The sequence below is a fragment of the Enoplosus armatus genome, chromosome 15, assembly GCF_043641665.1.
Source record: "Enoplosus armatus isolate fEnoArm2 chromosome 15, fEnoArm2.hap1, whole genome shotgun sequence".
NCBI lineage: Eukaryota > Metazoa > Chordata > Actinopteri > Centrarchiformes > Enoplosidae > Enoplosus > Enoplosus armatus.
The window spans coordinates 442811-469134 of record NC_092194.1 but is presented as its reverse complement, the minus strand read 5'-3'; the positions used below and the strand labels follow the sequence as shown (position 1 = coordinate 469134).

At 41.1% G+C, this 26324-nt stretch overlaps 2 protein-coding genes across 3 annotated transcripts in view; both read right to left on the bottom strand.

Moving 5' to 3' along the window:
* Window positions 1-427: 427 nt before the first annotated feature.
* On the bottom strand, window positions 428-20660 carry LOC139298179 (mitogen-activated protein kinase kinase kinase 7-like). The gene is made up of 15 exons (XM_070921083.1): window positions 20650-20660; window positions 16220-16295; window positions 13519-13629; window positions 12410-12475; window positions 11376-11421; window positions 10428-10566; window positions 8613-8737; window positions 7530-7658; window positions 6522-6652; window positions 5246-5330; window positions 4973-5103; window positions 4726-4864; window positions 2755-2816; window positions 1827-1942; window positions 428-902 (listed from the first exon to the last, which is right to left on the bottom strand). Exons 2-15 carry the CDS (start codon window positions 16283-16285, stop codon window positions 731-733), a joined length of 1518 nt encoding a protein of 505 aa, XP_070777184.1. The 5' UTR covers window positions 16286-16295; window positions 20650-20660; the 3' UTR covers window positions 428-730.
* daam1a (dishevelled associated activator of morphogenesis 1a) overlaps window positions 17602-26324 on the bottom strand; it is a 29876-nt gene continuing 21153 nt past the window's right edge. Inside the window, exons 18-26 of one of the 2 annotated variants that reach the window (XM_070921081.1) lie at window positions 26145-26229; window positions 25758-25864; window positions 24002-24090; window positions 23654-23822; window positions 22507-22614; window positions 22155-22215; window positions 21888-22022; window positions 21456-21626; window positions 17602-20607 (exon numbers count right to left, since the gene is read on the bottom strand). In XM_070921081.1, the coding sequence (XP_070777182.1) occupies window positions 20404-20607; window positions 21456-21626; window positions 21888-22022; window positions 22155-22215; window positions 22507-22614; window positions 23654-23822; window positions 24002-24090; window positions 25758-25864; window positions 26145-26229 (1129 nt within the window). In that variant the 3' untranslated portion in view covers window positions 17602-20403. The remainder of the gene's footprint in view (window positions 20608-21455; window positions 21627-21887; window positions 22023-22154; window positions 22216-22506; window positions 22615-23653; window positions 23823-24001; window positions 24091-25757; window positions 25865-26144; window positions 26230-26324) is intronic. The other variant, XM_070921082.1, reaches the window with a different exon arrangement.

Sequence of the window (26324 nt, the reverse complement as noted above, 5' to 3'; positions counted from 1 at the left end):
TTCTATGTAATGTTAATAATTATGTAATAATACTGGCTACATCAAGACAGTTAACGTTACATTGCAAGCTTGATTACATCCAGTACACTATCAAACGGTAATGTCAACGTTAGCTAGGAAGTGGTTGAAAGCGTTAGCTATCAAACGACTAGTGCTATTATCAAATTATGTTGTTTTACCTTGAAATATGGCCTGATGTCCCTCCGGATTTTCATTATCTATCGTCTCTTCAGTTGCTGATCAATCGGGAGGCGGTGAAATGATAATGATTTCCTTGCAATCATATGACTTTAAACCTGGAACACAGCAGTACAACATGATAACAGCATTTGAGCTTCCCGCCCTGAGCGTGACGTCAGAGGAAAATGGCTGCCGTGTGATTATGGTCTGTTTTAAGAATAAGACCCAGATTGAAAAACACCAGAATTCTCTTTTAACAGCATGTCAGGTCCTTCCACCTCCAGGCAGTCATGGGAAACACCCACTCGGGGGCTCGAGGCTTTCTCCACAAACATGTCCAAAAAATGGTTTTGATAGCTGCCCATTGTAGTCTGTATTTCATTACACAATATAATTGAAATTATCATAATATATTGTAATATCTTATTTTCTCTGGATAATGGGCTTCCCTACTTTATGTTCAGTTCATGGAGTGAGTCCTCTCATCCCTCAAGAGAGAGAGGCAGTCCAGAAGAGAACAGAGTAAAAACAACAGAGGAACCCTCCTGTCCTAGCTGTGGTGCTGGTTCTGACTCTTGATCAGGCTCAGTTTGCTCTTCAGACCCTGGCAGTGGGCCGACAGGCTGCGGTTCTCCTCCAGCAGCTTGCTGTGCTCCTGGATGAGTCTAGAAGAAGTCTGCTGCTCCCTCTGGTCCTGCTCCAGCTCGGATATCAGCTCCTGTCTAAACAGAGGGAGCAGCACAGCGGCGTTACTGTCACTGCATCGCCCCCAGCCCCTTTCACACATGCACCACTTTCATCTGTAGGAATTTAACATGTCTCATGTCTGAAGAAGTCACTTCTACGGAAGTCATCATGGCAATCTTACTGTCAGACCTGTAACACTTCCACAAGTCTGAACTGAATAGTCAGATTCAGCGGCATATGGTCCATTAAGAGAGCTGCGATTCCAATAGAGTGTTGCAGGGATCACATATTTTTGTATGCAAACCCTGAAGTTAGCGTCGCTCTGGTTCCCTCGACAAAAAGCCAATGGGATTGTTCCATGGGATTTTGGATCATTGCAGGAAATAAACTCGGTGGCAAAACGAAAGTTTATGATACTTACATGTTTTGTCCAGCGAGATAATCTTCACTAATGAACACCACTTTTATGATTTTTTTGAAGTGTAAATGGAAATTGCCAGAAGTAAAAAGCTAATGTTAGGCTATAAAGGAACTACACCACGGTTGCATCACTTCAACGTCACCACCACTGAGCTTCACTTTTAAGAGAATCTAGACAGATATAGAGATACATTTAGAGTATAAACACAATGTCATCAAATTTCAGTTCAGTTTTCTCTCACATAAATCATACATTATAACTGAAATGTGTGATGACTAATTAAAAAAGCCCTGCCTACAGTCTGTCCTGTTGTTGTTTTTTATGCAATGAATATAATGAAATATACACAAATGTATTCCAAAGGAAGTAGGCTACTCTTTTTCCTAAAGGGGTCCTTTAAGAAAAAGGTTGGGAACCACAGACTTAGGTGATCATGATCAGCAGATGGATTTAATAGTTGTGAAGCTTTTGAATTCATGCTCAAATCAAAGAAGAGTTCTGGTAGGAATGATAACGGACAACATGTGACATGACTTACTTCCTACGAACAAGGTTAGAGATCTCTGACTGGACTTTGAGGTACTCCTGAGCCATCCTGATGTGCTGCTCAAACACGGCCATGGACTCTTTGGAGTTTGGACACGGGGTCAGAGGCTGGAAGCACACGGACAACTCAGATAATAATAATAATACACTTTTCCATAACAGGGCATGCACAGGTTTCAAAACGCCTGATTTAAGACAACATCATGATCAACATTAAGAATTGGATGAGAGTAATACTGTGAAAAGCGAAGCTAAGCTAATGGTAGCATCAAGCCATTGTTTAGGCTGACTTTGAATACCAACCTCTCAAATCCTACACTACTCCACTATCTATTACCAACCGGTAATTTTTCAGTAAAAAAAAAAAAAAAAAAAATCAATCTGTCTGAATCAATCAATCCTCTGTCACCCTGCCTATTTCTGATTCAGCAAGACCAATAATAATTCCATTTAGTGAAAGTGAAACGTGAACAAAAAAAACAAGAAGTTAAATGCTTGAGGTCCAGCATGTGTATCATTAACATATTCACATTCCTTATTAAACATGCATAGCATTGCAATGCAATGATCAACACTTTTCTTTTCTACCATGTGTGCTTTGACATGTATCACTGATTGTAAAGAATTAGTCAGTGAATTATGATAATCGTTGTTAAACAAAGTAATGAACTGATTGAGTATTTCTGCATGTCAAGGAATTTTGCTCTTTTTAAATTCAGGTACGTTTTTTGTATTGACATGTAATGGTTAAAAATTAGTTATTTCAACCAAACTTCGTAAGTCAAAAGTCATAGAAATAAATAACTGATCACGTACAAAAAAATCTCCGTCAGACAGACAACTGTCAAAAAACAGTGACATTAGTATTACTATTATTAGTAGTATTAGTAGTATCTAATGAACGCAAAAAATAAACTTACCTGTAACTGGTGATCCAGTTTCAGGTAGGCCATTGGAATGGAACTGTCAAAACCATTGGTAGCTAAAGACACACACAGACACACACACCTTTTATTGTCTCTGTATAAGAGCTCCTGTTCGCAAAAAGCACAGATACAAACACTGTTAGGTTGCACTGTAATGCCCCCCAGTGGCGCAAAGTGGACAGTGCAACATGAATGAAAAGCTTTGACTGTGTGTGTATGTGTGTAGTCATCCCGGTGTGGTCAGACTCAACCTGTCGAAGTGCAACAATGGAAAAAAAGTTTTTTTCATGGGTCATGTTTACGGCATGTTCAGGTGTGTAACAGCTGGATAGGCTCTATGGTCAATGCTTATAGATACATCTTGTATAACATTACAATGCATTTTAATGAGGTGCTATGGCTTGGGTTGGAAAATGCAGCATTTCATTTAATGTTAAATTGTTCATTAGTTGTCCAATTTGCATTTTCACCCCCCGTGACTAGGCCAAGAGATAAATAGACTCATTTTCCTGTTAGTACTTCTCAGCCGCATTTCAACTCAGTTCTATCTCACCGCTTCACCACTTCTAATGGAGTACACTGGCCCCTTGAAGAGCCAGTATGTGGACTTTTCAAGTGAACAACTCTATGAATGTTTTCCGAAAATGTGTGCGTTATCTCTGTATTTAAAAGCTCTCTTTTTTCCCCCATTCTTGACACGCAACTATTTTCACTTTTCGTCTGAACAACCGGGTGCAACACTATGAATGTCTTCTGGGAGAGACTGTCTGAAAATGTGCATATTTATCCTTACATTTAAACAATATCACCCCCCCCCCCTCCCTCCGTGACAGCTGGCTTTTCACTCCGCCTCCGAGTGTAGTTGTTTGGAACAACTACAAACACTTTTGATATCGACAACATATCATACTAACTAGTTCTGATTGCGCATACCCCGGCCCTCAGCGCTGTAACTGGAAAACTCAGGATTTCAAAGTCGTACATATCTGGACTCTACTGATTATACAAAAGTAGACATGCAACAAAATGGACTGAATTTCAAGGAAGATGATCGCAAATGATAACTATGTGTTTGTTGTGGCCAAATCGATACGATGACAGATTTTGGGTAAAAAGTGCAACGTGGGAAGATTCAGACTGTTGAAGCTTCATATTAACGTTGCATGAACTCTGGAGTGTATTTTTGTACAGACGGAGACCTGTCCCCCATGTCTTCCATTGGAAGTACTTTAGTAAGGGACCTTTTAAAAGGTGCTGTGTGAACAGGAAGACCGTTTCAATGCACACATCATCAAGGTTTTAATTTGTGAAGCTATCCTTTAATGTTCTGCTTGTTCAGGTGCTTGATAAATAGCTTGAACTGTCTCCTTTACTGGCGGATTTTGAAGCACTTATGGAGAACAAGCGAGTCCATTTCATTCTCTCAAGCGAGGCCTCTTCTCTGAAATTACACTGCTGCTGTGTGTGTTGTGGAGCTCAGCCCTGCCCTGGGGGCAAACACAGGCACCGACACATAGGGCAGAGCCGAGGGAGTGAGAGAGGCTAATGGCTAGCGCTGTATAATGAACAACTTTGGGGAATGTTGTTGTTAGCCTGCTAGAGGATTTTGCTCTGACTGCAGCTTCAGTATCAGCTGTTGGGCTGCGGTGATTAGCATAAGGTTATGCGGCGGTGCGGGAGTGACACTATGTCGTCAATGTGTGACGTCATGTTGTGAACTTTAACCCCCGGATCCAGAAGCTGGTGGTAATGCGCTTGAAAGCAGTTTGCCAACTGCCTCTAAGCAACAAAAGAGAGGAAGAAGAACTTTAAGCCAGGCTGCTGGTATGTCGGCTCGCACGAGTGATCGCCTGTCCGCATCAACAGATTAAAAACACGTCTGCTTTTGATAAATAAACAGCATACGAGGCCTATCATGACCGTGTGGTCTGAATGCTGCCTTATCCTTCTCATGAGGCGCCCTACCTGTGGGACTAAATGTCATCCTCAGCTCTGATTGGCTGGTGGTAGTTAGAGGGCTGGTGCAGTGGGTGGGGCTTTGGGAGCATGCTGGTTGACTGTCTACACTGGACACCCTGGACAGACCGGTTCGCAATGTGGCCGTCTGAAGGGGGAAGAAAAGAGGTTGAAATCATAAAATTGTGTTGAACAAAACACAGTGACTGACAGTGTGATCCTGTGCTATCAGTTGTTGTTGTTATGATTATTCTACCTTCGAGGGTTTGAACTGTAGTGGAAATTTGGCCTCAAAGCTTTTCAGGGTTTCTTCTCTGCCAACGGAGTTTCTGTGTTCCGAGCTGTCGTCACTCTTGTTACTGTTGATGGTGTAGTCAGCATACGAGCCTGCAGAGAACAAAGACAGATTCATGAAAACACTTTCTCTGCCTGTAACATACAATGAATTCAACACACGGCGACCCAATTGTTGACTAGACACTTTCTTTAAGTGTCATGCACCGGTAGACGCTGCAGAGCTGATAGTTACCTGTGCTCGTGGCTGATGAAGAGCCGCTTCTGTTGGCGGAAGACTGGTGAGGGAGCTTGAGTGGTTCATCTGAGCCTGGGAAGTACTGGAGGATCCAAACACAGTGCCCAGCATGTTTAAAAAAAAGCCTATGACAGTTTGGCCTTCATAATGTTTCAGCCCAAGGAGAGATTTATCAAAATGTATTGGAACTAACAAACCATTACCACATTAAAAAGGATCAAAGATGAGAATATCAAGTCCACTCACGTCTTTGTGTTAAGTACAGAGCTGAGGGCTGTTTCATTAATCCAGATCACTAGTTAAACCAGGTTTATTTCAGTTAAGTCAGGCTTTTCGGTTTTCTTTTTTTTTTCTTTTTCTTTTTTTAAGGAAATTCTGTTTCATAAAAAAGGTTTAAATAAATCTGACTAAAGTTACTATGGAAACTGATCCCTCCAGACCAGGCTGGTCTTAGTTTTATTGTGTACTAGCTAATTCTAATAAGCTAATAATCAACTTTGACCATTGGCTGTAGCTTCATAGTAAGCAACATGTTCTCTCTTTTAAATAAGAATAAATAAATAAAATTAAAGGGACCAAGAAATCCATCTATTAAAATACAAACAGGGCGGACAGCCAATTTGAGGATAAGGCTGCAATTCACACCAAATCCAGCGGTTGCGGCGAATTAGCGCAAGGCTGTGCAGCGGTGTGGGAGTGACACCACATGGCCCATTTGTGTGATGTCATGTTGTGAACATTAACCCCCAATCCAGAAGGTGGCAGTAACGCACTTAAAAAGCAAAGAAACAACAAAAGAGAAGAAGAAAAGAAAAGAAGGAAAAGAAGGAAAAGAAGAAGAAGAAGAAGAAGAAGAAGAAGAAGAAGAACTTTAACCCCTGACCTGGGCCATTTCTTTTTCGCAAGATTCAAACAAATGGACACAAACAAAAAGAAGCTTCTAGCAATCGCTGTTTTGCAGCATAGACTGCAAGCCAGACGCAGACGTTAAAAGGTAAACAACGTTCTTCTTCTCGTGGGCGTCTTGTGGTCTGATCGGCAGGCCTACGCTACTGGCCACCGGTGCGTGACGTCAGGTTTGCGTTTCTCCAAAAATTGAATCCGTCTCAAACCCTAACCCTGTGAACTTTGCTAAATGCTAATAATTTAATCACCTGGCTGCTGTCCTATTGGGTACTTCAAAGTTATTCAAGTGTCATGTTGCATCCTACACATCTTACGTTCATTTTCAGAACATTTGATACAAAGAAACAGTGCATGTTGGGACTAATACCTTCATGAGATGGCTCATGGTGTTCTTGACATCCTCCATGGACGGCCTCTGGCTGGGTTCTTTGTCCCAGCAGCGGGTCATCAGAGTCTCTATGGGCCCTGGAAGGTCTTTGATCAGAGGAGGCCGTGTACCTGCGTCACAGTTATCACTCAGTCAGTCAGGGGCCTGGAGTGTCTAACTGTGATGAGCTTTGCCGAGGAGAACACTGGTTCCCATCATCACTGCGGGGGGGGGGGGGGGGGGGGCACAACTGAACACAACATCATAACAACATATGTCTGTGCACCTTGGACCTTGCTAGTACATCTGATCCACTAAGAATCAAAAGCTCAGCCTGCAGCTCAGTGAGGCTTTCTTTTGGCTTACTGGACTACAAGTTGACTCCAAACCGCTCTCACTGATCTCCTCATATCAAAACAAGAGAGCTGCTGTCAGCTTAGAAGCTGACTGGACGCCCAGCGCCAAACGGCAGAGAGAGACAAAGTAAACTAAAGTGGTGCAGAAATGGGATGCAGCACCAGTATCAAAGCTCCCACCAGGGATTGTATTCATTTAGGCTGCTTGACTGGACGTTGGTAAAACGGTCCTCGCCATGTAGAAATGAATAGACTCAACATCAGGAAAACCATTCTGACTAATCTAGTTGTCTTCATAAGAAATACAAACAAAACGAAGAGAGCAGAAAACTTGTAGGTTAACTTACTTTAATCAACTAAAAAAATCTGATGCCTACATCACCCACAATGCAACGCCACCACCGACAGATTCAGCTTAAGGAAGCCCCTAGCCTCTAGGCTACAGAGGTCTGGTGAGCTCATTTCTTTCTAACTCCACACCAACAGATCGGTTTCATTTTCAAACTTTCTTTAGCCCCAACTGATTGGCAACCATTTTACATCACACTCATTTGATTCAGTGTTCTCATGAAAAAAAGGGACAAACAAACAAAACTACAAATCATCAAAGCAGTTGCTATTATAGTTGTAGCTGGTGCAGGATTTTGCTCACCTCTGTGGACAGCCCACATTATACAAAACGCAGAGCCGCCAATCTCATCAAAGGGTTTCTTGCGTGTGATGACCTCCCACAGGATAATACCCCAACTGAACACGTCACACTTTTCACTGTAGTTACTGCCTAAAGGAACACACACCAAAGTCACATATTATTGTATTCGGCAAAAATGCAGGTAAAAATGAAGCTCGCAGCTAGGTAATGCTGTCAAGTTGTGAACCAACCTGGAGGGTACTGAATCAAATTCTATAGGTATTATTTTAACACAATGCAATCACATTGGGCCTCATTCACATACAGTGCGTACCCACACATTTGTGCTTAAACAGGGCCTGCGAACGCACAAATCTGAGTGTCGAAGCCCTAACTTAAAATGAGTATATGAGAATGTCCATATTGAAAAGTGACCGTTTTGGTTTTCATTGTTTTAATCAACTTGGCCCGTAACGATAGGCTACTCCCACAATTTCTAGTTCCATGAAATTGCGCATATGGAGCTACTGTTAACAGGCATGCAGAGTCTATAAAAGATTCAGATTTAGAAAGCTTTTAGTTAGGTTTAGGAAAATATATAAATGAGTTTGAAATGGGATTCGAACAATGGTCCTCTGAGTAATTTAGAATGATTCTGATTCACTTCAACATCTGCATGGTGGTAAGAACAAAAATTGGCCGGTGTGCACCTCACATTTCTACGCACCTATTAGTGAATGAGGCCCATTGTGTGCAAGAGCAATAAGGGTGTATCCATCTTGCTAAGTGCAAGAGAAATGGGTGAAGTGGAAAATGAAAATGGAGGTGCAGTAATTAATCCCATTTTACTAATAATGTAGTTTATCAAGGAAACCCTTTGGCTAGCACAAATTCAGAGCAGCCCAGCCCTGACAATCTTTTGACAGTGAATCCAATCAGAAGTAATGTTACAATTTTAGACATTAAAACAGTTTATGTGACAAAATTACAAAATCTAGACACCGATTGTGGCAAAACAATATTGAACTAATAATCAAATTGATTTAGCCCGCTCTTGGCTGGAGCTCCAGAATGACAAGTAGTGAAGTAGTGTTTGTGGCTCACCTTCAAAGACCTCTGGAGCCATCCAGGCCGCGCTGCCTTTATTGTTGGTCATGTATGTCTGAATATCGCAAGCGGTTCCAAAGTCGCATATCTTCAGCACGGTCCCACGGGCCACGAGGAGTAGACTGCAACATAACAGTAGACAGGCACTGGGGATTAATATGTCTATGTGTCCAAATTGTATTTAGATGCTTTGGCAACATTGTTTTTGAAACTTTTATATCAATAAAGCCCTTTGAATGAAGAGATTCAAGAATTTGTTACACACTATAGATATCCTGTTACACTTCAGAAAAATAGATTTGTGAATGAAAAGTGTGAAAATTTGAATACCTTTGCAGATATTTGGTCATAAAAAGAAAATTTGACCTGATGATGGCGCTAGATGAAAAGTCAAAAGGCTCACCAAGGCTCAAATCCTCTGGGGACCATGAATGTGTGTACTAAATGTCAATGGCAATCCATCCCGGAACAGGACAGGCCACTAGCATGGCTAAAAACAATGAAATAAAATGATTTTATTTGATCTATTCTGAATCTCTTTGAGGTAGTTCGCATTGAGTAAAAGGGCTTTATTTTTGTACTTGCTCTATTGGGCCTTTGAACAAACTGGAGGCAGAGCATCACTTTATACTTAAATATAACAATGGAGGATAAATCTACAAGGGATTTTTCCTTTTAAAGCAAAAAGTGTGATTTACTCCCCCCCCCCACTATTTCCAGTGAGAGGCCATAAATCTTGTGCGTATAACTCTTATTATGCATTTCCATACATGCCTTCTCTTTACACATGCCTCTGGCAGTGCAAGGCCCAACAACATGCACAGGCCTCTACTCTTCACCAATCCCTTCTCTATAGAAATCAACAGAGTGCTGCAGGAATGAGTTCTAAAACCCAGAGATGAGTCAGCATTTTTACACTTCCGGTTCCCTCGTCTGGAAGTCAGTGGGTTTTTTTGAATGGGTTTTTGGCTAGATGCCTGAAATAAGGTCTGCAGTTAACACAAGCTGAAGAGATTTCAACGTTTTGTTCTACGACATAAAATGCATCAGTAGATACCCCCACTCGTGAATTTTGAAGCTTTTAAGTGTCTTAAAAAAGGCACTTGCTAACGAGCGGCTAAATGAGACTACAGAGGTTGTCGCGGACATTAAATGTCTTCATGCCGAACACGGAAAGTCATCTACTCAGTAGTCCGCCTTTACAGCCGCTTTGTGTTTATACTCTATATCTATCTGTCTATATATTTATATGTATCTATAGTCTCTTAAAAGTGAAGCTTAGTGGTGGTGACGTCGAAGTAATGCGACCGTGGTGTAGTTTCTTTATAGCCTAACGTTAGCTTTTTACTTCTGGTGATTCCATTTACGCTTCAAAAACATCATAAAAGTGGTGTTCATTAGTGACGATTATCTTGCTGAACAAAACGTGCAAGTATCATAAGTTTTGCCACAGAGCTTATTTTCTGCAATAATCCAAAATCCCACAGAACAATCCCATTGGCTTTTTGTCGAGGAAACCAGGGGCGATGCTAACTTCCGGGTTCGCCTACAAAATTACGTCACCCCTGCAACAATCTACAGACAATGGCAAGTGCAGGTATAAGCTCATTCATCTACCAGGGTGCGGAGTCGGAGCAGGAACAAAGTAGAAATATAAGGAGACATTCCAGCGCATACTAGGGATATCTAGATCATCTGAAGTTATTAGTGCAGTCATACATGATTGAAATCTCTTTTCTATAACTCTACAAACAAAATTCTTACAAAAACTCTAAACAAACAAGCTATCTGTTTGATCACAATGAGTCTTACTTTGGTGGTTTGAGGTCCCGGTGAATTAAGGCCTTTGGCTTCATAGCATGCAGATAGGCGACTCCCTGGGCACACTGCAGACACCAGCTCATTGCATGGGACGCTGTGTAGTGGGGCTGTGGGTCTGCACTGTGCAGGACTTTGATTAAGTGACGAGCAAAAAGAGAAGCAAAAGAATGAGACAAGAGACACTATATGATCACACACACACATCATTTTATGGCAAATCCACTTTGGAACTGTTACGAGTGTGAATGGCATCATTGGTGTGGTTTTTCCCTGCATATTTCAACTATAGACTGTATATAAAGATGGACGACATGACGGCTCCCCAAAAGTGAAGTCAAAACGACTCGATCGCCCCCCCTGGTGGCTGGCTGCAGTATAAGTCATAAGCCCCGCCCCCTCCATGTTATCAGATTGGACATGGGCCAAACTAAAAAAAAAAAATCAAAGTACACATCAAATACATTTTTCCCAAAGATGGTTTCTGTCATTTTAGGTAGTTCTTATCACGCTGGTATTTGTTCAAGTGTTCCTTTTTCTGATACATCAGGATTGACAGCTGAGACTGACTGTAGTGTGCTCACGATTGGGTCAGGGTGGGTGTATGGGCAGGACCTCGATACCTGCACAGACTCTGGCTCCAAATGACGTCACCAGCGCAAAAGACGGCAGCGGCCATGTCCAGGAGAGTTTGCCTTCATTTTTGTACGCGTTGGCCATGTTTATACACGGTCTATGATTTTAACGGATGTATTTATATAGTTCCTGATATTGTTCCTTATATTGTCCCATCTTATTTAGTAAAAACATTTTTTAAATCACCATAATAGTTATTGTGATTCCAAGACCAATTGCTGTAGCAATAATTACTACCTCATGTTGTTGATCATGACACCCAGTCAACGTTTTTTTTTTTTTTTTTACAGACATAATATGACTTACGGTTATATAAAGAGCCACATTCTGCATACTCCATGACCAGACAGACCTGAGAACACAAATCATGGGACCTTAGCAGTGAAAGCATGACAGTGAAGCATGGGTCATCTGTAACTTCCTCTCAACCAGCTACATAAACTGTTAAGCCACCTGCAACCTCAGCAATATTTTATTTTAAAAGGCTACTGTTCGAGTCGTTATATTTTCTAGTTTGCTACCATTTCAGAAGTGTTGGCAATACATTTTCATGTGAGTAAATTATATTTTCATGTAGAGTTTGCGCACCTCTTAAAAAGGAAATCTTCTGTCAAAGTTTCATTGTACAAACTGTATGTGTTGCTAACTTAACATCCTCTTTTCTTAGGTTTTTTTATTTAAATCATCCCTGGAAGACACAGACAGTGTTTAATACCTGAGAGACCCTGTGGATGCTTTGCTTCTCTACATTGCAAGGAAGTTAATATGCGGATACCATCTGAGGTGCCTTGCAATAACCTGTTGAAAGACTGCCTCGGAATAGTGTGTCCCTTGGCAACTATACAACACAACGCAAAAAAATATATATAAAAAGGAAATTATAAGCTTATCCGTACTGGACAATATCGGTATTGATATTAAAAACTTTAAATTTCAGATGATCATACTGTGTATCGGCTGATATAGGTTTTTTTAACATAAGCACAGAACAACAAATAGTTCTGATCAGGACCCCCAACATTTGGTTGTTAAAAAGTGGCATGTTATTTTACACTGTAAATATCAACTTGTCAGTGCTCTCTGGACAAACTAATTTAGTTTAGTTTAGAAGACTTATTATATTATATTACTATTGTCCTCAGATTCTAAATAAATAAATAAATAAATAAATACATTTCATGCTACGGATGGCTGTGAAACAAATCTTATCAAAAAAAACAACAACTTGGTTTTTAGAAGGTGGTGTGTCCTTTACCACACACATCATAAGAGAAGGGTGCTGATAATGTTTAACAATACACAAGCTATCAGCATCACAGTGTTGAGTACTGTATACTTACAGGATTGTCACAGGAGCCATACAACTTAACAATGTTGGGGTGATTCACCCGGGAGAGCTGGCGGAGCTGTTCACAAACACAAAATACATGTTACCATGAATATATGAATCTATATATTAATCTCTCTGTCTGTATTACATTGGAGCATATACATACATATATACACATATATATATTATATTATTCATCTAATATACTGTATATATATTCAAAATTATACTAGCACTAAAGCTGGCAGGATTACATTTCACTGTGATTGTACCTCATATGATTACATTGATTGATATCCAAAGACCAAGTAACACTTATGGCTCAGTGTTTGTGGCTGCGTTTGTGGTGCATTAATATTTTGGTTAATCCAACAAATAAAAGGTATTTCATATTGGAGCAAAAAATAATGTAAAAACCCATTATTGCCATCAATCAGTCCTGCTCATTGATTTCTAAAATTGTCCACAATGGCCTCTAATACACCAAGAGATATTAAAAGGAAAGTTACCAAAGTTTAAAAAGGTATAGCTGAAATGTATATATCATAGCATGATATACGTATATCATCATATTGCCCACTCTATGTCGTATGAAAACAATACTCACAATACGCAAACATGGTTGCAATCAAATGACAATAGGGGCGCATGAACGCACCACGACAAGTGAAATAACAAGACAAAGTTCTGGTACGGCTGCTTGTGCTTGAGAGACATTTAATTTTTGAGAAACCTTGGCTGCTTTTTAAAAAATGCAAAACAGTGTTTGCAGAAAACACATTTCTATTTTGCTCAAACTAAGGTTTTGAAAATAATAAAACTTTGTTATTGTTATTCTTATTCAAAATGTATATTTTAAGATGGTTAGGCTTATTATTATCATCATTATTAGGTCTAAATGGCTACAGCTGACACCCAGCAGGCTGTGGGAACATTCTCCAGTTATCAAAGACAAGGAGACTTGTGCTCCAACTAAATTACAGTACAGACAGAAGTTAAGTGCCAGGATATTGTCGTATTAGCGAGCTTCTTTTGAGGAATGCCACACATGTGAAGTAGGAGGCTGGCTGCACGTTTCATGCTTGCACACAGAAGAGCAACAAAAGGTGTTTACAGTACCTCAACAAGGAAAGCATTCCTTTCATTCTCACTCTCAATGGTCTTGATTGCTACATCCTTTCCTTTCCATATGGCCTTGAAGACGACTCCAAATGTTCCTCTGCCAACAGCCTGAAGGACAACAACACAACAATATAACACTCAGGGGTGGAAGTTAACAAATTACATTTACTCTCGCTACCGCCACAAAAGTCGCATTTTGGTGTACTTTCATTTTATCTCAAGTATATGTACTTTGCTACATTTCAAGTCACATCTCTGGCTTGTTTGTGTTTCTTTAAACCAATCACAATTGTCTTGGGTGGCGCCACGGTGCCCTTGCAAAACAGTAAAACGCAGATAGCGAAGGGGGAGGAGGACAGAGTGCTGCAGGAATGAGTCCCAGATTTTCTTCTATGACAGAAAATATGTCAGTAGATACCCCACTTTTGAACGTTTTCCATGTCTTAAAAAAGGCGGTTGCTAACGAGTGGCTAAATGAGACTACAGAGGTTGGCGCGGACATTAAACGTCTTCGTGCCGAAACACGGAAAGTCATCTACTCACTAGTCCGCCTTTACAGCTTCGTTGTGTTTATACTCTATATCTATCTGTCTGTATATCTATATCTATCTATATTCTCTTAAAAGTGAAGCTTAGTGGTGGTGACGTTGAAGTGATGCGACCATGGTGTAGTTCCTATATAGCCTAACGTCGCTTTTTATTTCTGGCGATTCCATTTACGCTTCAAAAATCATAAAAGTGGTGTTCATTAGTGAAGATTATCTTGCAGAACAAAACGTGTAAGTATCATAAACTTTTGTTTGTCACAGAGCTTATTTTCTGCAACAATCCAAAATCCCATGGAACAATCCCATTGGCTTTTTGTCGAGAGAACCGGGGCGATGCTAACTTCCGGGTTAGCCTACAAAAATACATTACCCCTGCAACTCTAGTCCGACTGAAATCGGCCAATGGCAGACTACAACTGCCTACATCCGGTGAGTCAGACTAGGCTGCAACAATTATTTTCATTATTATTTTCACAATGAATAAATGAATGGTTTTAGTCTTTAAAACGTCCAAAAAAAATTAAAAAATGCTCATCACAATTTCCCAGAGCCCAAAGAGACGTCTTCAAATTGTTTATTTTGTCCAAACAAAAGTCCAAAACCCAAAGACTTACTGTCGCTTACGCTTACTGTCATAAATGACACAACAAAAGCAGCAAATCCTGACGTTTAAGAAGCTAGAACCAGCAAATTACATTTTTGCTTGAAAAAGAATGACTGAAACGATTCATCGATCCATCGATTATCAAAACAGTACAAACAGGCAATTTTCTTTCAATCTACTCATCAACTAGTCAACCAGCCGTTGCACCACTAGTTGAGCGGACTGGTGATTGTGCATTGGGAATGAACGAGCAGAGAATTTTAACCCAGAGCAGACTGAGGCAGAGTTTGCGATGCACAAGACTCACAGAATGACGTTCAGACGGGTGAGTGCAATAGCAAACTCACCAACTGCTGGAAATCGTTGGTACAGAGGAGGATGTCAACAACTACTGCGTTTGCCCGGAAACGTAGCGTTGTGTGGGTTTGCACTGCACAGAAACTGCACAGCTCTTTGTGCTCTATGGGCAGCAGCTGCTGTGGAGTAATATTGTCTATACATCTCTGTATTGTCTGCCTTGGTGGTGCGTTATTCTGCTGTTAAAGTGAAGGGTTATTTCATTTATGCAGGCTAATAATGCTTGTTGCACCCAGCTGCGGTGTCCATAGCTCTTTTTTATTTATTGTCGGCCATTTTTGTGTAATTGTCTTGAGTTTTGTCCTCTTTTCTGGTTAACTCTTGTACAGTTATTCTGAGGCAGGTGGTCTTATATGTATAATTGATGAGGCTGAAAATGTCCACCTATAGAAAAGAAAGTACTTGTTGGCTTGGTGGTGCGGTTCACACCCAAAGACGGCGTGACATCGTTCTGCTACGCTGACATTGCTAGTCCACTTTATTTTGTTGCCTAAAGCGGGCCTTTAGTTTAATAGTTATATCATTTAACATTATCATCATCATATGCCACTGGCCTACATTTTACTCTTACCGGAGTACGTTTTTGCACAGGTAACTTTACTTAAAGTAACAGTACTTATGCTTGAGTCAAATATTCTAGCACTTTCCATCCCTGATAATACTCAGAACACAATGCACAGAGAGGAGGAGGAGCAGGAGGGGGGGGGGGGTAACAGCACCCCCCCCCCCCTCCCCCCCCAGAAGATGAATCTGGCCATGGTAAACAGGACATACCTCCCTCTACACTCTTGCCTGTATTTTTACAGCCTCTGCACACACACAAAAAAAGTAGCTACAGTTGAGTTTTACCAGTGTATAGTTTACGACCAGTATGCCCCTTTCAAGAAGAACTGGGGCCTTGCTGTGCTTGTTAAACTGCATTTAGGTTCAGTAGCAAATGCTGTCATGGTTTCATGGTTTGCTCAGACCTCGGAGTATCAAACGCTCACTGTATTTCACATTGAAGGGCGGTAAACGGTAGCATTAGGCTACACCAGCAGCCTGTGTCTGCCTTTTACCTCAGCATTGCTCATGAACAGAGAGAATGCGTAGCTGCGTTTTAACTCCTACCACCGGAACACCCCCCACCCCCAATGCAGAGCTAACGTTAATGCTCTATCTTGGGGCTGTTGTTGGTCAGTAAGTTTACCACTTCAACTTGGATGTCTTCATACTGGATTTCTTCAAACAGACAGCCAGCTGGAGTCTCCACCATCGCGGCGGAGCGGCGACACTCCTCGTCACGCAGCCCGACGACGCTGGAAGTTGAAACCCAAAGCTTATCTTGTGGTTATCGGGACGAAATGATACGCTGCTGGTGTTTCTTGGCTCCTGCAAAAAAAAAACAGCCGTTTTCATCTGTTGCTGTGTATTCAGGAAGTGGGCACCAGCAGCTCGCGCAGCGCTGTTGCCCAATGAAACATATGTGGGCTGGGCGCTCGTGAACGTCCCGCAGCACAGAGGGGGACGCAGCGGAGCATTTCTGACACGTTAAACCGTTATTTTATTGTTTAAACGCCGCCGAGCAGATGTCATCGTCAGCCGTGACCTGCTGTATACATTCGTAGTGTTGTACTGAGGTAGGCTTTTTCATACAAGCGCTCGCTCTGCCGAGGCGCGGTCTTGAATGCAGCTTTGTTTCGTTTCTGCGTGCACGAGAGCCTCCACAAGGGGCGACAAACAATATTTCCATAGCTAGTACACTGTACAGTATACAGCCCCCCCCCCCCCCCCCGAACACACACACACACACACACACACACCTTGTGTTTATTAGTCATTAACATTCTCCAAGTGAGCGTTCAGCATCACTCTGCGGTTCCTCTGAGTCACCTGTGTGGGGAGGAGCTTATAAACTTATTACTTCCTCGTACATCTGAATCTGAGCTGTTTTGGCTTGAATTGACAGATTATCAGTTATCAATTTATCATCCAGTGTTTTAACTCTCGCTCTCGCCCTCGCTCTCTCTCTACCTTTATCTATATATACACATACATACATATATAAAGTTAGGTCCATATGTAATATCACCATTTTTGTTATTTTAGCTGTTTACCAAACATGTTAAAGTTACAGTTGTATAATGAATATGGGCTTAAAGTGTAGACTCTCAGCTTTAATTATTTGAGGGCATTTACATTAAAATGGGGGGGGGGGGGGTTGTTGCTGTAAACCCAGGAAAAAAAATGAAACGAAAAAAACGAATGCATTGGTGAGCTCGGCAACAAAAAAAGGCCTGGATCCAAGACAACAGTAGTGGATGATTCCAGGATCCTATCCATGGTAAAGAAAAACCCCTTCACAACATCAAGCAAGTGCAGAACTCCCTCCAGGAGGTGAGCATATCATTACTCAAGTGTACCATAAAGAGAAGCGAAGAGTAAATACAGAGGGTTCACCAAAACAAAACTAAAGAACTCAACTGAGGACAGCTGCAGTAAAGGCCTGGCAAAGCACCACAAAGGAGGAAACCCAACATTTGGATCCAGACTTCAGGTAGTCATTGCTTGCAAAGGATTCTCACCAAAGTATTAAAAATTAACATTTTATTTATGATTATGTTAATTTGTCCAATTACATTTGAGCCCCTGCAAATAGGCGACTGTGTATAAAAATGGTTGCACTTACAGTATCGTTATTTTCTTTCTTTTAGTTCCCGTTCTACTACTTCCATTCTTAAGAAAACCCCGAAGACAATTACAAAGAAAAAAAACATATCTGTAGATATATCATTATTCCCACTTTTACTGATACTGGACATTTCAGTAACAGTTAGTGAGCTTGACATCGGTAGCATTAATTGTTGCCAACAGCACAACCTTTTTTGAATAGACAGAACAAGCGTTATATGTTTTATTTACAGTAAATCAAAGAGTCCAAGTGTCCCATGCAGTTGAGAAACTGTTTCACATCGCAAGAGTTGGATATAGAGTCTTAAGACAGATGAGTAGAACACCATCTACAAATCTGATGCTGACACACAACGAGTTTTTCAAAATTGACACAGGTCACATTTGGTCCAAATCAATTCCAGAGTATTGTACTCTTTGTTAAAATGAGCATTAACACAACAATTATTCCACTTTCTAAATTGAATTGAGTGCACACCAAACCCACCAATGTATACTTGAAAATGGGGACGGTAATTCTCATAAATAATACACCTGTGATTTCATCGTCTCACCCATGTTACACTTGACTACTGCATAAACCCGTATCGACTGATAATACTGATCCTTGGTCAGAGAAGTACAATTATACTTATTTATTTATAAGGGATGCAATCCAGTGTATCGTTGTAAAAATTAAAAAAGGGAATACATCAACTTTATAAATACAACTGTTGCAGGATGTAATTGTGCAGATATTTTCAGACTGTTGTTTAAAAATGGAATGGATGGAGTAGTGTGTGAGAGCCAGCAACAAACATTTGAACACTTCACAGAAAGGAAACTATCCAGTTTTTGATATTTCGTGTGCATTTTACATTACATACATCAACAGAGGACCTGTAATTTATCATTCTAATGGAACGTATGAACGGTTAAACCAGAAGTGTGCAAACTTGGGAGAATACACAAGGGATGTTATTACGCTATAATTTGTGAAACATATTCTATCTGAGAACATACATAATGTGTACTGTGTCTCTGTCTCTCTTTTGCAAAAACGTCCCATTAAAAAAACATAAAAACACTCAAAATCATGAGGTTTGGAAAAGTCCTCTTCAATTATTATAGTAACACAGAAAGGTACAGTGTTCTGCTTCAGGCCAATCCACTGAGATACGTTAATTGAGCTCCATAAATTACGTTGAGAGCTGAGAATACATCTGACAGCTCTGGAGAAACCGAGACATTCTAAACATGCAATGCAAAGTCACATTTCATTCACGTCAAATCGATTCATATTAAAAATCAGTGTCACTCATTGTCAATTATATATTATGTTAATATTGTGCAAAATATCCTGTGCAGGGTCAATTTTGAACACAAGAAAAAGCAAAGCATACTGTACCAGTCAACCATTCATTCTCCATGCTTTAGACTCTTCAACGTGGTACTTTGTTGCAGCCACTCTTGTAACACACACACACACACACACACACAGTTTAAAAATAAGAAGGTTTTTTTTTTTTTTTTTTTAACATAAGAACTAGAGTAGTGCAAGTTGAATTTACACAGGAAAACTTTGTGGTCTCTTTGTCTCGTCAACTGCATTTTGTCGGTGAAATACACCTATTCGCTCTCTGTCCGAGAGTGAGATTAGAATTAGGACGTGGTTGGATTCTTATATGACCATTTGTGATTATAGTTTTGTGCTGGAACTATTTCTTGGCAAACGACAGTCTCCAAGAAACAGTGGAGTGCTGTAATAGAATTCAAGAAACAAGATATAATATGTTAATTGGTGAGTTTTAGAGGTGATGGTAAGGGGATTTTGTTAGCTTTGGACAGACCCAGACTTGCTGTTTTTGGCTAAGCTAACTGACTGCTGGCAGTAGCCTCATATACATACAGATCATACAGACAAGAAAGTATAATTTTCATCATCTAAGGCCCTGTTCAGACCTGGTATTAACATCCGTCCTGGGTGATGACATCCGATCACAAATGGACAGCTCACACCAGGTGTGAATTATGCATACCTCCGTAACATAGATGCAAGTATGTTCATTTCAACAGTACATAACTCAGATTAAAAAATCCAGTTCCATCACTACACATATACATGCAGACCAAAAAGGCTAATGCATAGCGTACTTAGCGAGCTAATTCAGAAGAGGGGACAAAAACTTCTACTGAAACGTGCCCTTTTTCCATCTAAGTGTAAAGTGAAAAATGGGTTGAGGCGATGTCCAAGAGGTTGGGGGTTGCAATTTTGGAAGCAGTGTGTGAGAATAAATTTTTTTTGGACAGAGCCAGGCTAGCTGCCTCCCCCTGCGTCCAAGTCTTTACGTGAAGTTAAACTAAGCTTATCTAGACTCCCAAAATGTTGACCTATTCCCTTAAGTCTCCTCTCCGTATGAAAGCTGATAACGAGACAGTTGTGATCTCTTGACAAATGGCTTAAAAGATTATTGGCAGCCAATAGTCTTCTCAGCCTCAGGCCCTTCATAGTGCAGGGTAGTTCAATGACGGGCCAAAGTCCATAGATGGTTGCACTTTTTCTATATGCTGTCAATATGTTCTCTGTATGCAACCTTGACCCATGAACCAGAATGTGGATTTAAGTGAAATTAATATCTCCATGCCTACCACAGAGTGACCGACACATTCTTAGCAGGGCTTTAGCAATCCCTGTCAGGTGCTGCTGTCCATGAAGTGTCCCAGCTACTGGTTCAGTTTTGTTACTGGTCTTTCCCGGCTGCTGTCGACCAAGTTGTGTCTCCGCTGTTTCCTGCGGTTCATTTTGGACAGGTCCTTATCAAACACCTCTCCAGAGCGCAGAGCCGACACCAGGTCATCAAACTCACCACCCTCCTCTTCTTCATTTGCTCTGGCTTTCTTCGCCTTCTGCTCCCTGTCTCTCTTCAGCTGGAGAATAAGAGAGCAAGATGGAAATGGGCAAAGTGGGTAGGCAGTGTCAGTGACAGTGACAGTGACCAATATGTGATTGACAACTGGTAAAAAACTAGTCACATGCATAGGGTTGTGCATCTCTCCCTTATAAGAGGATCCGTACCTATCTAGATGCATGATACATGGGCTATGATACAATACAGGGACAGTACATTTTAATACGGAGTGATTCAGTGTGATTCCATGCAATCTGACACAGTCCTTCACATTTGTTTAATGTGGGCATTGATTTTCCATTATAAATTAAAATAAAACAATTTTATAAAAGCAGCATTGCTTACCTTCAAATATATACTGTATATTTCATAAAAGACCAGGGAATCCCAAGTGTTTTTGTTGCTCAAACAGACTGACAACAAATTATGTGACAACAAGCAACGTTCCAAAATGCGTTACGTGAGTGTTACGTGACACGTTTCCTCAAACAAGACTCCAAAGACTCATCAAATAGGTGCGTTTTGATGAAACACCTGCACAGGTTACTCTCGTGACGGGAGAGTCTCTCGTTGACCTTTGACCTTTTACGAGAGCGGAGACGCTGTGCAGAGTTAGCATCAAAGCTTCAGTCAACAGATTTGTAACTTTAGAATCAGGCCGTCGACCGGTTCTTGGTACATTTAGATCGATCCAGGAGTCCACGCATCGATGTGGTCGCATCTTTAATGTTAAACATGGATTCTGATTTGTATCGGTGAATCGTTGCACCCCTACAAATATATTATGTATACGTTGAAATGAATGTTTTCACACGTCTGCCTACAGCACATCTCTCTCTCTTATCTGAGCTGATCATGTCTTCTAACCTGTGCCTCCATGAGGGCCCGTTTCTCCTCTTCCTCCTTGCGCTTGGCCATATTCTCGTTGTCCTGTTTGGCTTCTGAGAAAGCTGTGAGGAAAGTGTCGAAGATCCCAAAGAACTCGTCCGGCTGCAGGTTGGACAGGTCTTCTCCAAAGTGTCTCAGTGCCTTTCCAAACTTCAAGAAGAGACATGGTGGGTGAAGGCGGTCATTTGTCATGAACTTCCTGTACTATGTTGACACACATTTAAGTTGCAATGCTTGTTTGTCATACACATGACAGAAAGATTTGGTCTGGTCTACGTACTGGAGAGAAACTGACACTGTAACAATGATATGCTGGCTGGAAGTAGGAAGCAGGGGGTATTGTATGCATTGGGTGTATGTATTTATATCTTGAGACTGCTTAGTGTTATCTGTTATCTGTTTCCCACTCACCACTTCTATGGCCTCACTGAGTGACTCCTCTACATCAGAGAAGCTGAAGGAGGCCACAGTGATGAACTGACTGACCACAGGGACAAACTTATCTGCAGGACCCTGAGAGGACTGAGCCTGCTGGTACTGCAGCTCCTGGAGATGGACGGACAAACACACAGTCATGCAGTTATACTGAAAATACGTAGTATTTTCTGCTTTTCTGTGCAATGGATTTACAGGTCATTGGGCGATTAATCATACTTAGACAATCTGATTTTCACTCACCACCTCAACACTCTTCAGGCCCGATCTCAGATTGCCAATGTCCTTCTGCAACTCTGTCATACTGGAGAGACAGTGAGAGAGGAAGAGAGACACATGGGAGGGCAGAGGTAATGAGTAACATGACAGTCAGTCATTGCCAGCTGCATTAAACATAATCAATTTTTTTTTGACATTTGTGGTTTTGGGTGGAGTTGGAATGGGAAGTATTTATTGGGGAACAACAGTCAGATACAGTGACTGTGTGCGGCTTCTTGAAGTCTTTTTGTCACGGTACAGTTGCCAGGTTTGGTACCATCCCAGTGTTTGCTTTACAATACTTGTATACTTAATGAAAATGGGTGTTCATTCTTACTTGACTTTAGCAGCGTCCGGCACATTTTGTAGTTCCTCACCGAAAGCTGCCACCTTAGGGTACTTCTTTTCCAGTACAGTGATCATGTAGTGGAGCAGAGTGACGTTTCTACAAACACACACCACGTACATTTAAACAATGAATCACTTCTCTGTGGCCTTTAGAAGAAATAGCTAAGATAAGTCCGGGGCCTCATTTATAAAAATGTTCTTAGATTTACACCTGTACTTAGTCCTCAGATCATTTCCCACGATGTGCTTCCATTCGATTCATATAAGATAGTGAGCATAAAAAACCTTGCTTACGCAGGAAGCCCATTTGCAACTTACGCACTTGTGATCTATAAATCTCAAATTAACATGAAATTGACGGCATCTGCCTTCCAATCAGCGATTTCCCCTTTACATCCCAAAGCACGTGGACAGATACGGGTATTGCATTACAGCTTGCCCTCCTTTCCAAAGGAGGGGGCTAAATCCGTGCACAAATCTAACAGAACATTTCTTCGGAGATGATGGCGACTTATAAGCCACGGATCATTGTGCGCAAAAAAAAAGTCATTCCGGTCTCTGAAAACTCTCTTCCTTCTAAAAGGAAAAGGTTTTCTTCCAATGACGCAAGAACAGCCATGGTCACTTCTTTCTAATTCGACACAGTATTTAATGTAGTATTCATATATAAACATTGCGTCTGGCAAATTAATTTGTCACACCTTTAACTGATAATTCCTGTCACATTGTTTGTAAAACTAATGCAAAGTTCACTACAGGCTTGGGCGCACATGCGTCCCAAACTGCAGTACCCCGACACAACCAGCAGGAGAATCACTTACTTTGCTTAGAGATGAGACCATTTCCACGTCAAAGTGAGGTTTTATAAATAACGAGTTATACGTGGTTTTCCGCTTAATCCATACAATCAAAATTGATCGTACGTCTGTTTTATAAATGAGGCCCCAGGTGTTACTAATAACATTAATAATGGCTCTGTTCTATTCAAGTGTCCCACTAAGCTACGAAAGTGAGACTGTGAGCCAGCATGAACAGCAGCAGGACCCTGAAACTGAATTCAGCCATAATTCACTGTATTATTGAAATCTGTGATTTTCCTACGGTCACATGTCATAAGAAGTTGCTGTGAACTGTACTTGTCAGTGCTTGACTTGGTGTCAGCTATCTTGTTGAGACTGGACACTTTAAATCCATAGGCATTTCCTCGCTGTCCTTTGTTCATATAGTTCCCAAAGGCCAGAACCACCTCAAGGAGCTGACGCAGTGTCCCGCTCTGTACCACCTCCCTGGATGCAAGACTCAGAGCTGAAAGCACAGAGACAGGGAGGGAATGTCATACATCTTAAAGAAACTTTAAGAGAGAAATACATTCATCCATATCAGCGACCTGTACCTCAGGCTCAAATGCAGCCTTCATCTCAAACATTTACTTTCATCCATCTATTCATTGTGAACTAACGGCCCTTTGAGACAGAAAAGAGTACCTTTGATTTTAGGTTTGACCTCAGCCACTCTCTCAGCAAACTTCTTCTTGAAGTAGAGGGACTGGAGTCTCTGCTGGTAGTGGTTGATGCTGGGTGAGGACAGGAAAATTGTGAGTGGACTCAGATCCAAATTGTCTCTACAGAGTCAGTGAGTTTCACTTCATTTCATTATGCATCAAACTTCTCTGCAGATCACACATTTTTTATTTATTTTTTATTTTATTTTTTAGGTTAACCCTTAAACGCATCTCCTCTGGTCTGTGACTATATTACACACTAATTCATTAATTTGATTCAATTAAGCACCTCATCTCCCTGGTATTCCTCAGACTATTTGTTTTTTAACAATGTTCTGGTGTAAAATAATAACAATAATAATAATAATAATAATAATGATAAAAAGCTTTAAAAAAATGTTCACTTTATGCTGGATGCAAGTGATAATGCTGTGTTTCACTGTTTGGCCTCATGATGGTGCTGTTGTCTCACTGTTACAGTTTGTTTACATTATCTTACTGTCACACTACCATGATGGTGCAGCACCTGGGTGTCAAGTAGACCAGCACTTTCTTAGATATTGGTGGGTTTCGACGACAGTCGCTCCGAAAAACGAAGACGTAACTGAGGCGACTGATGATGAGAAAATGTTTTTTGTGCCACATATGAATCAGATCATTTAAAAGCCGAACTTAAGCATGAGAATGACGAAGCTAGGTCAGACGACATGAGCTCCGACTGCAATCTGCCCATCCATGCTCAACCGCGAAACAGTGGGGAAGGGTGCACAACCATGTTGCAATGATGTAGTCGCATGTGACAGTGATTTGTGACTAATTTAGGTTTGGTAGGTGCCAGCCTATGAGAAGTTACAGAAGCTTATGTGTAAGATAGTACAGTAGAGACATGAAATACAACAGGCTGCGCTGAAATGGATTAATGAATAAATGTAAATTCAAAAAAATTCAAAAATGTGTGTTTGTTAATAATACTTAATAATACTCTTCCTGCGGTTTCTTCCATTTTTTTTCCCTGTTAAGGATTTTTGTTTTTTACTGGGGGGGGGGGGGGTCGGGGGGCTTCTCCTTATCTGAACTGAGGGTCTTAGGATACTGTACAGATTTGTCCCTCAATGGAAATTTGTGATTTGTGACATTGTGTGATACAGATCCAATGTACTTGACTTGACACTCAGCTGACCAATCACGGCATGAAGTGGGTGTAAATGTCAAATTGTAAACATAGACTGTCAGTTTCTGAACAGTGGGAGGGGGTTTCCGAAACTGTTCAACCGCACTAAAGCACTAAAGCACTAAAACACTAAACTAAACTGGCAGTTTCATAATCATGCTTGTGCAGCTGTGATGTAGCGTTGCACTGTAGTACAAGTGACCACACCCAGCTGTGGTGTTGGGTGTAAATGGTAAACGGACTTCACGCATACAGCACATTTCAACCTTAACAATTGTCAAATCGCTTTACAGATTTGGTCTCAATCATTCATTCACACACCAATGGCTGGCCTCCATCTGGAGCAACTTAGAGTTCAGCGTCTTGCTCGAAACACTTCGACACGTGGACTCCCGTGCAACCTCTGCATCCCCATGCCGCCCATGACATGTGGTCAGAGGTTCAATAGACTTTCGCCCCACAGAGGTTAGTGCAATCCTTCATGCTTTTCTTCCAAACAGGATCTACTGAGGAGTTCAAAGTGTACAGCCATGTTGGAAGACATATTTAGGCTATGTGTTCAGTGTACCTGCTCATGTCATACAGGAAGCGGTCCGCTCTGGCCATACGTTCCAACTCATGCTTGTGTTCTTCCAACAGCTCAATGTCACTCTTCTCAGGAACAAACTTCAGAAGCTTCACACACACACACACACACACACACACACACACACACACACACACACACAAACTATTTATCAGACATGTATGAGCCCAAAATAGATAAGAATGTTTCGATTAGAAACATGTATAATGGCTTCTAAAATCTTCTATCATGGTAAATGTAATTTTATATTACAATGTCATATATATTGTCACGTAGTACATCAAGCCAGTTGCGTAACATTGTCAGTGGGGATAAAAATGGAGCATGGCCAGTGTGTCTTCAGATCGTGTTGTGTATATGTCTCGGCACCTGCTCCAGCATGTCTTTCGGTAAGTCTTCCTGTTCGTCCATGGTCAGGATGGCATGGCGGATCTCCTCATTGGTCAGCTTCAGCCTGTCACACAGAAGTTTAGATCACATTCTTTATCACATCACACAGGGTTTTTAAATCAAAAATCGATAAATGACACCCCCTAAACACACACACAC

Bases quoted from the DNA above. Each gene is read 5' to 3' on its own strand.
- LOC139298179 (XM_070921083.1), bottom strand. From the start codon at position 16,285: ATGGTGGAGACTCCAGCTGGCTGTCTGTTTGAAGAAATCCAGTATGAA. The intron at 6,653-7,529 runs GTGAGCAAAATC...ACTGTGACGCAG, and splicing joins AATGTGGGCTGTCCACAGAG to GTACACGGCCTCCTCTGATC. The intron at 5,104-5,245 runs GTAACTATCAGC...TGTTCTCTGCAG, and splicing joins TTCATCAGCCACGAGCACAG to GCTCGTATGCTGACTACACC.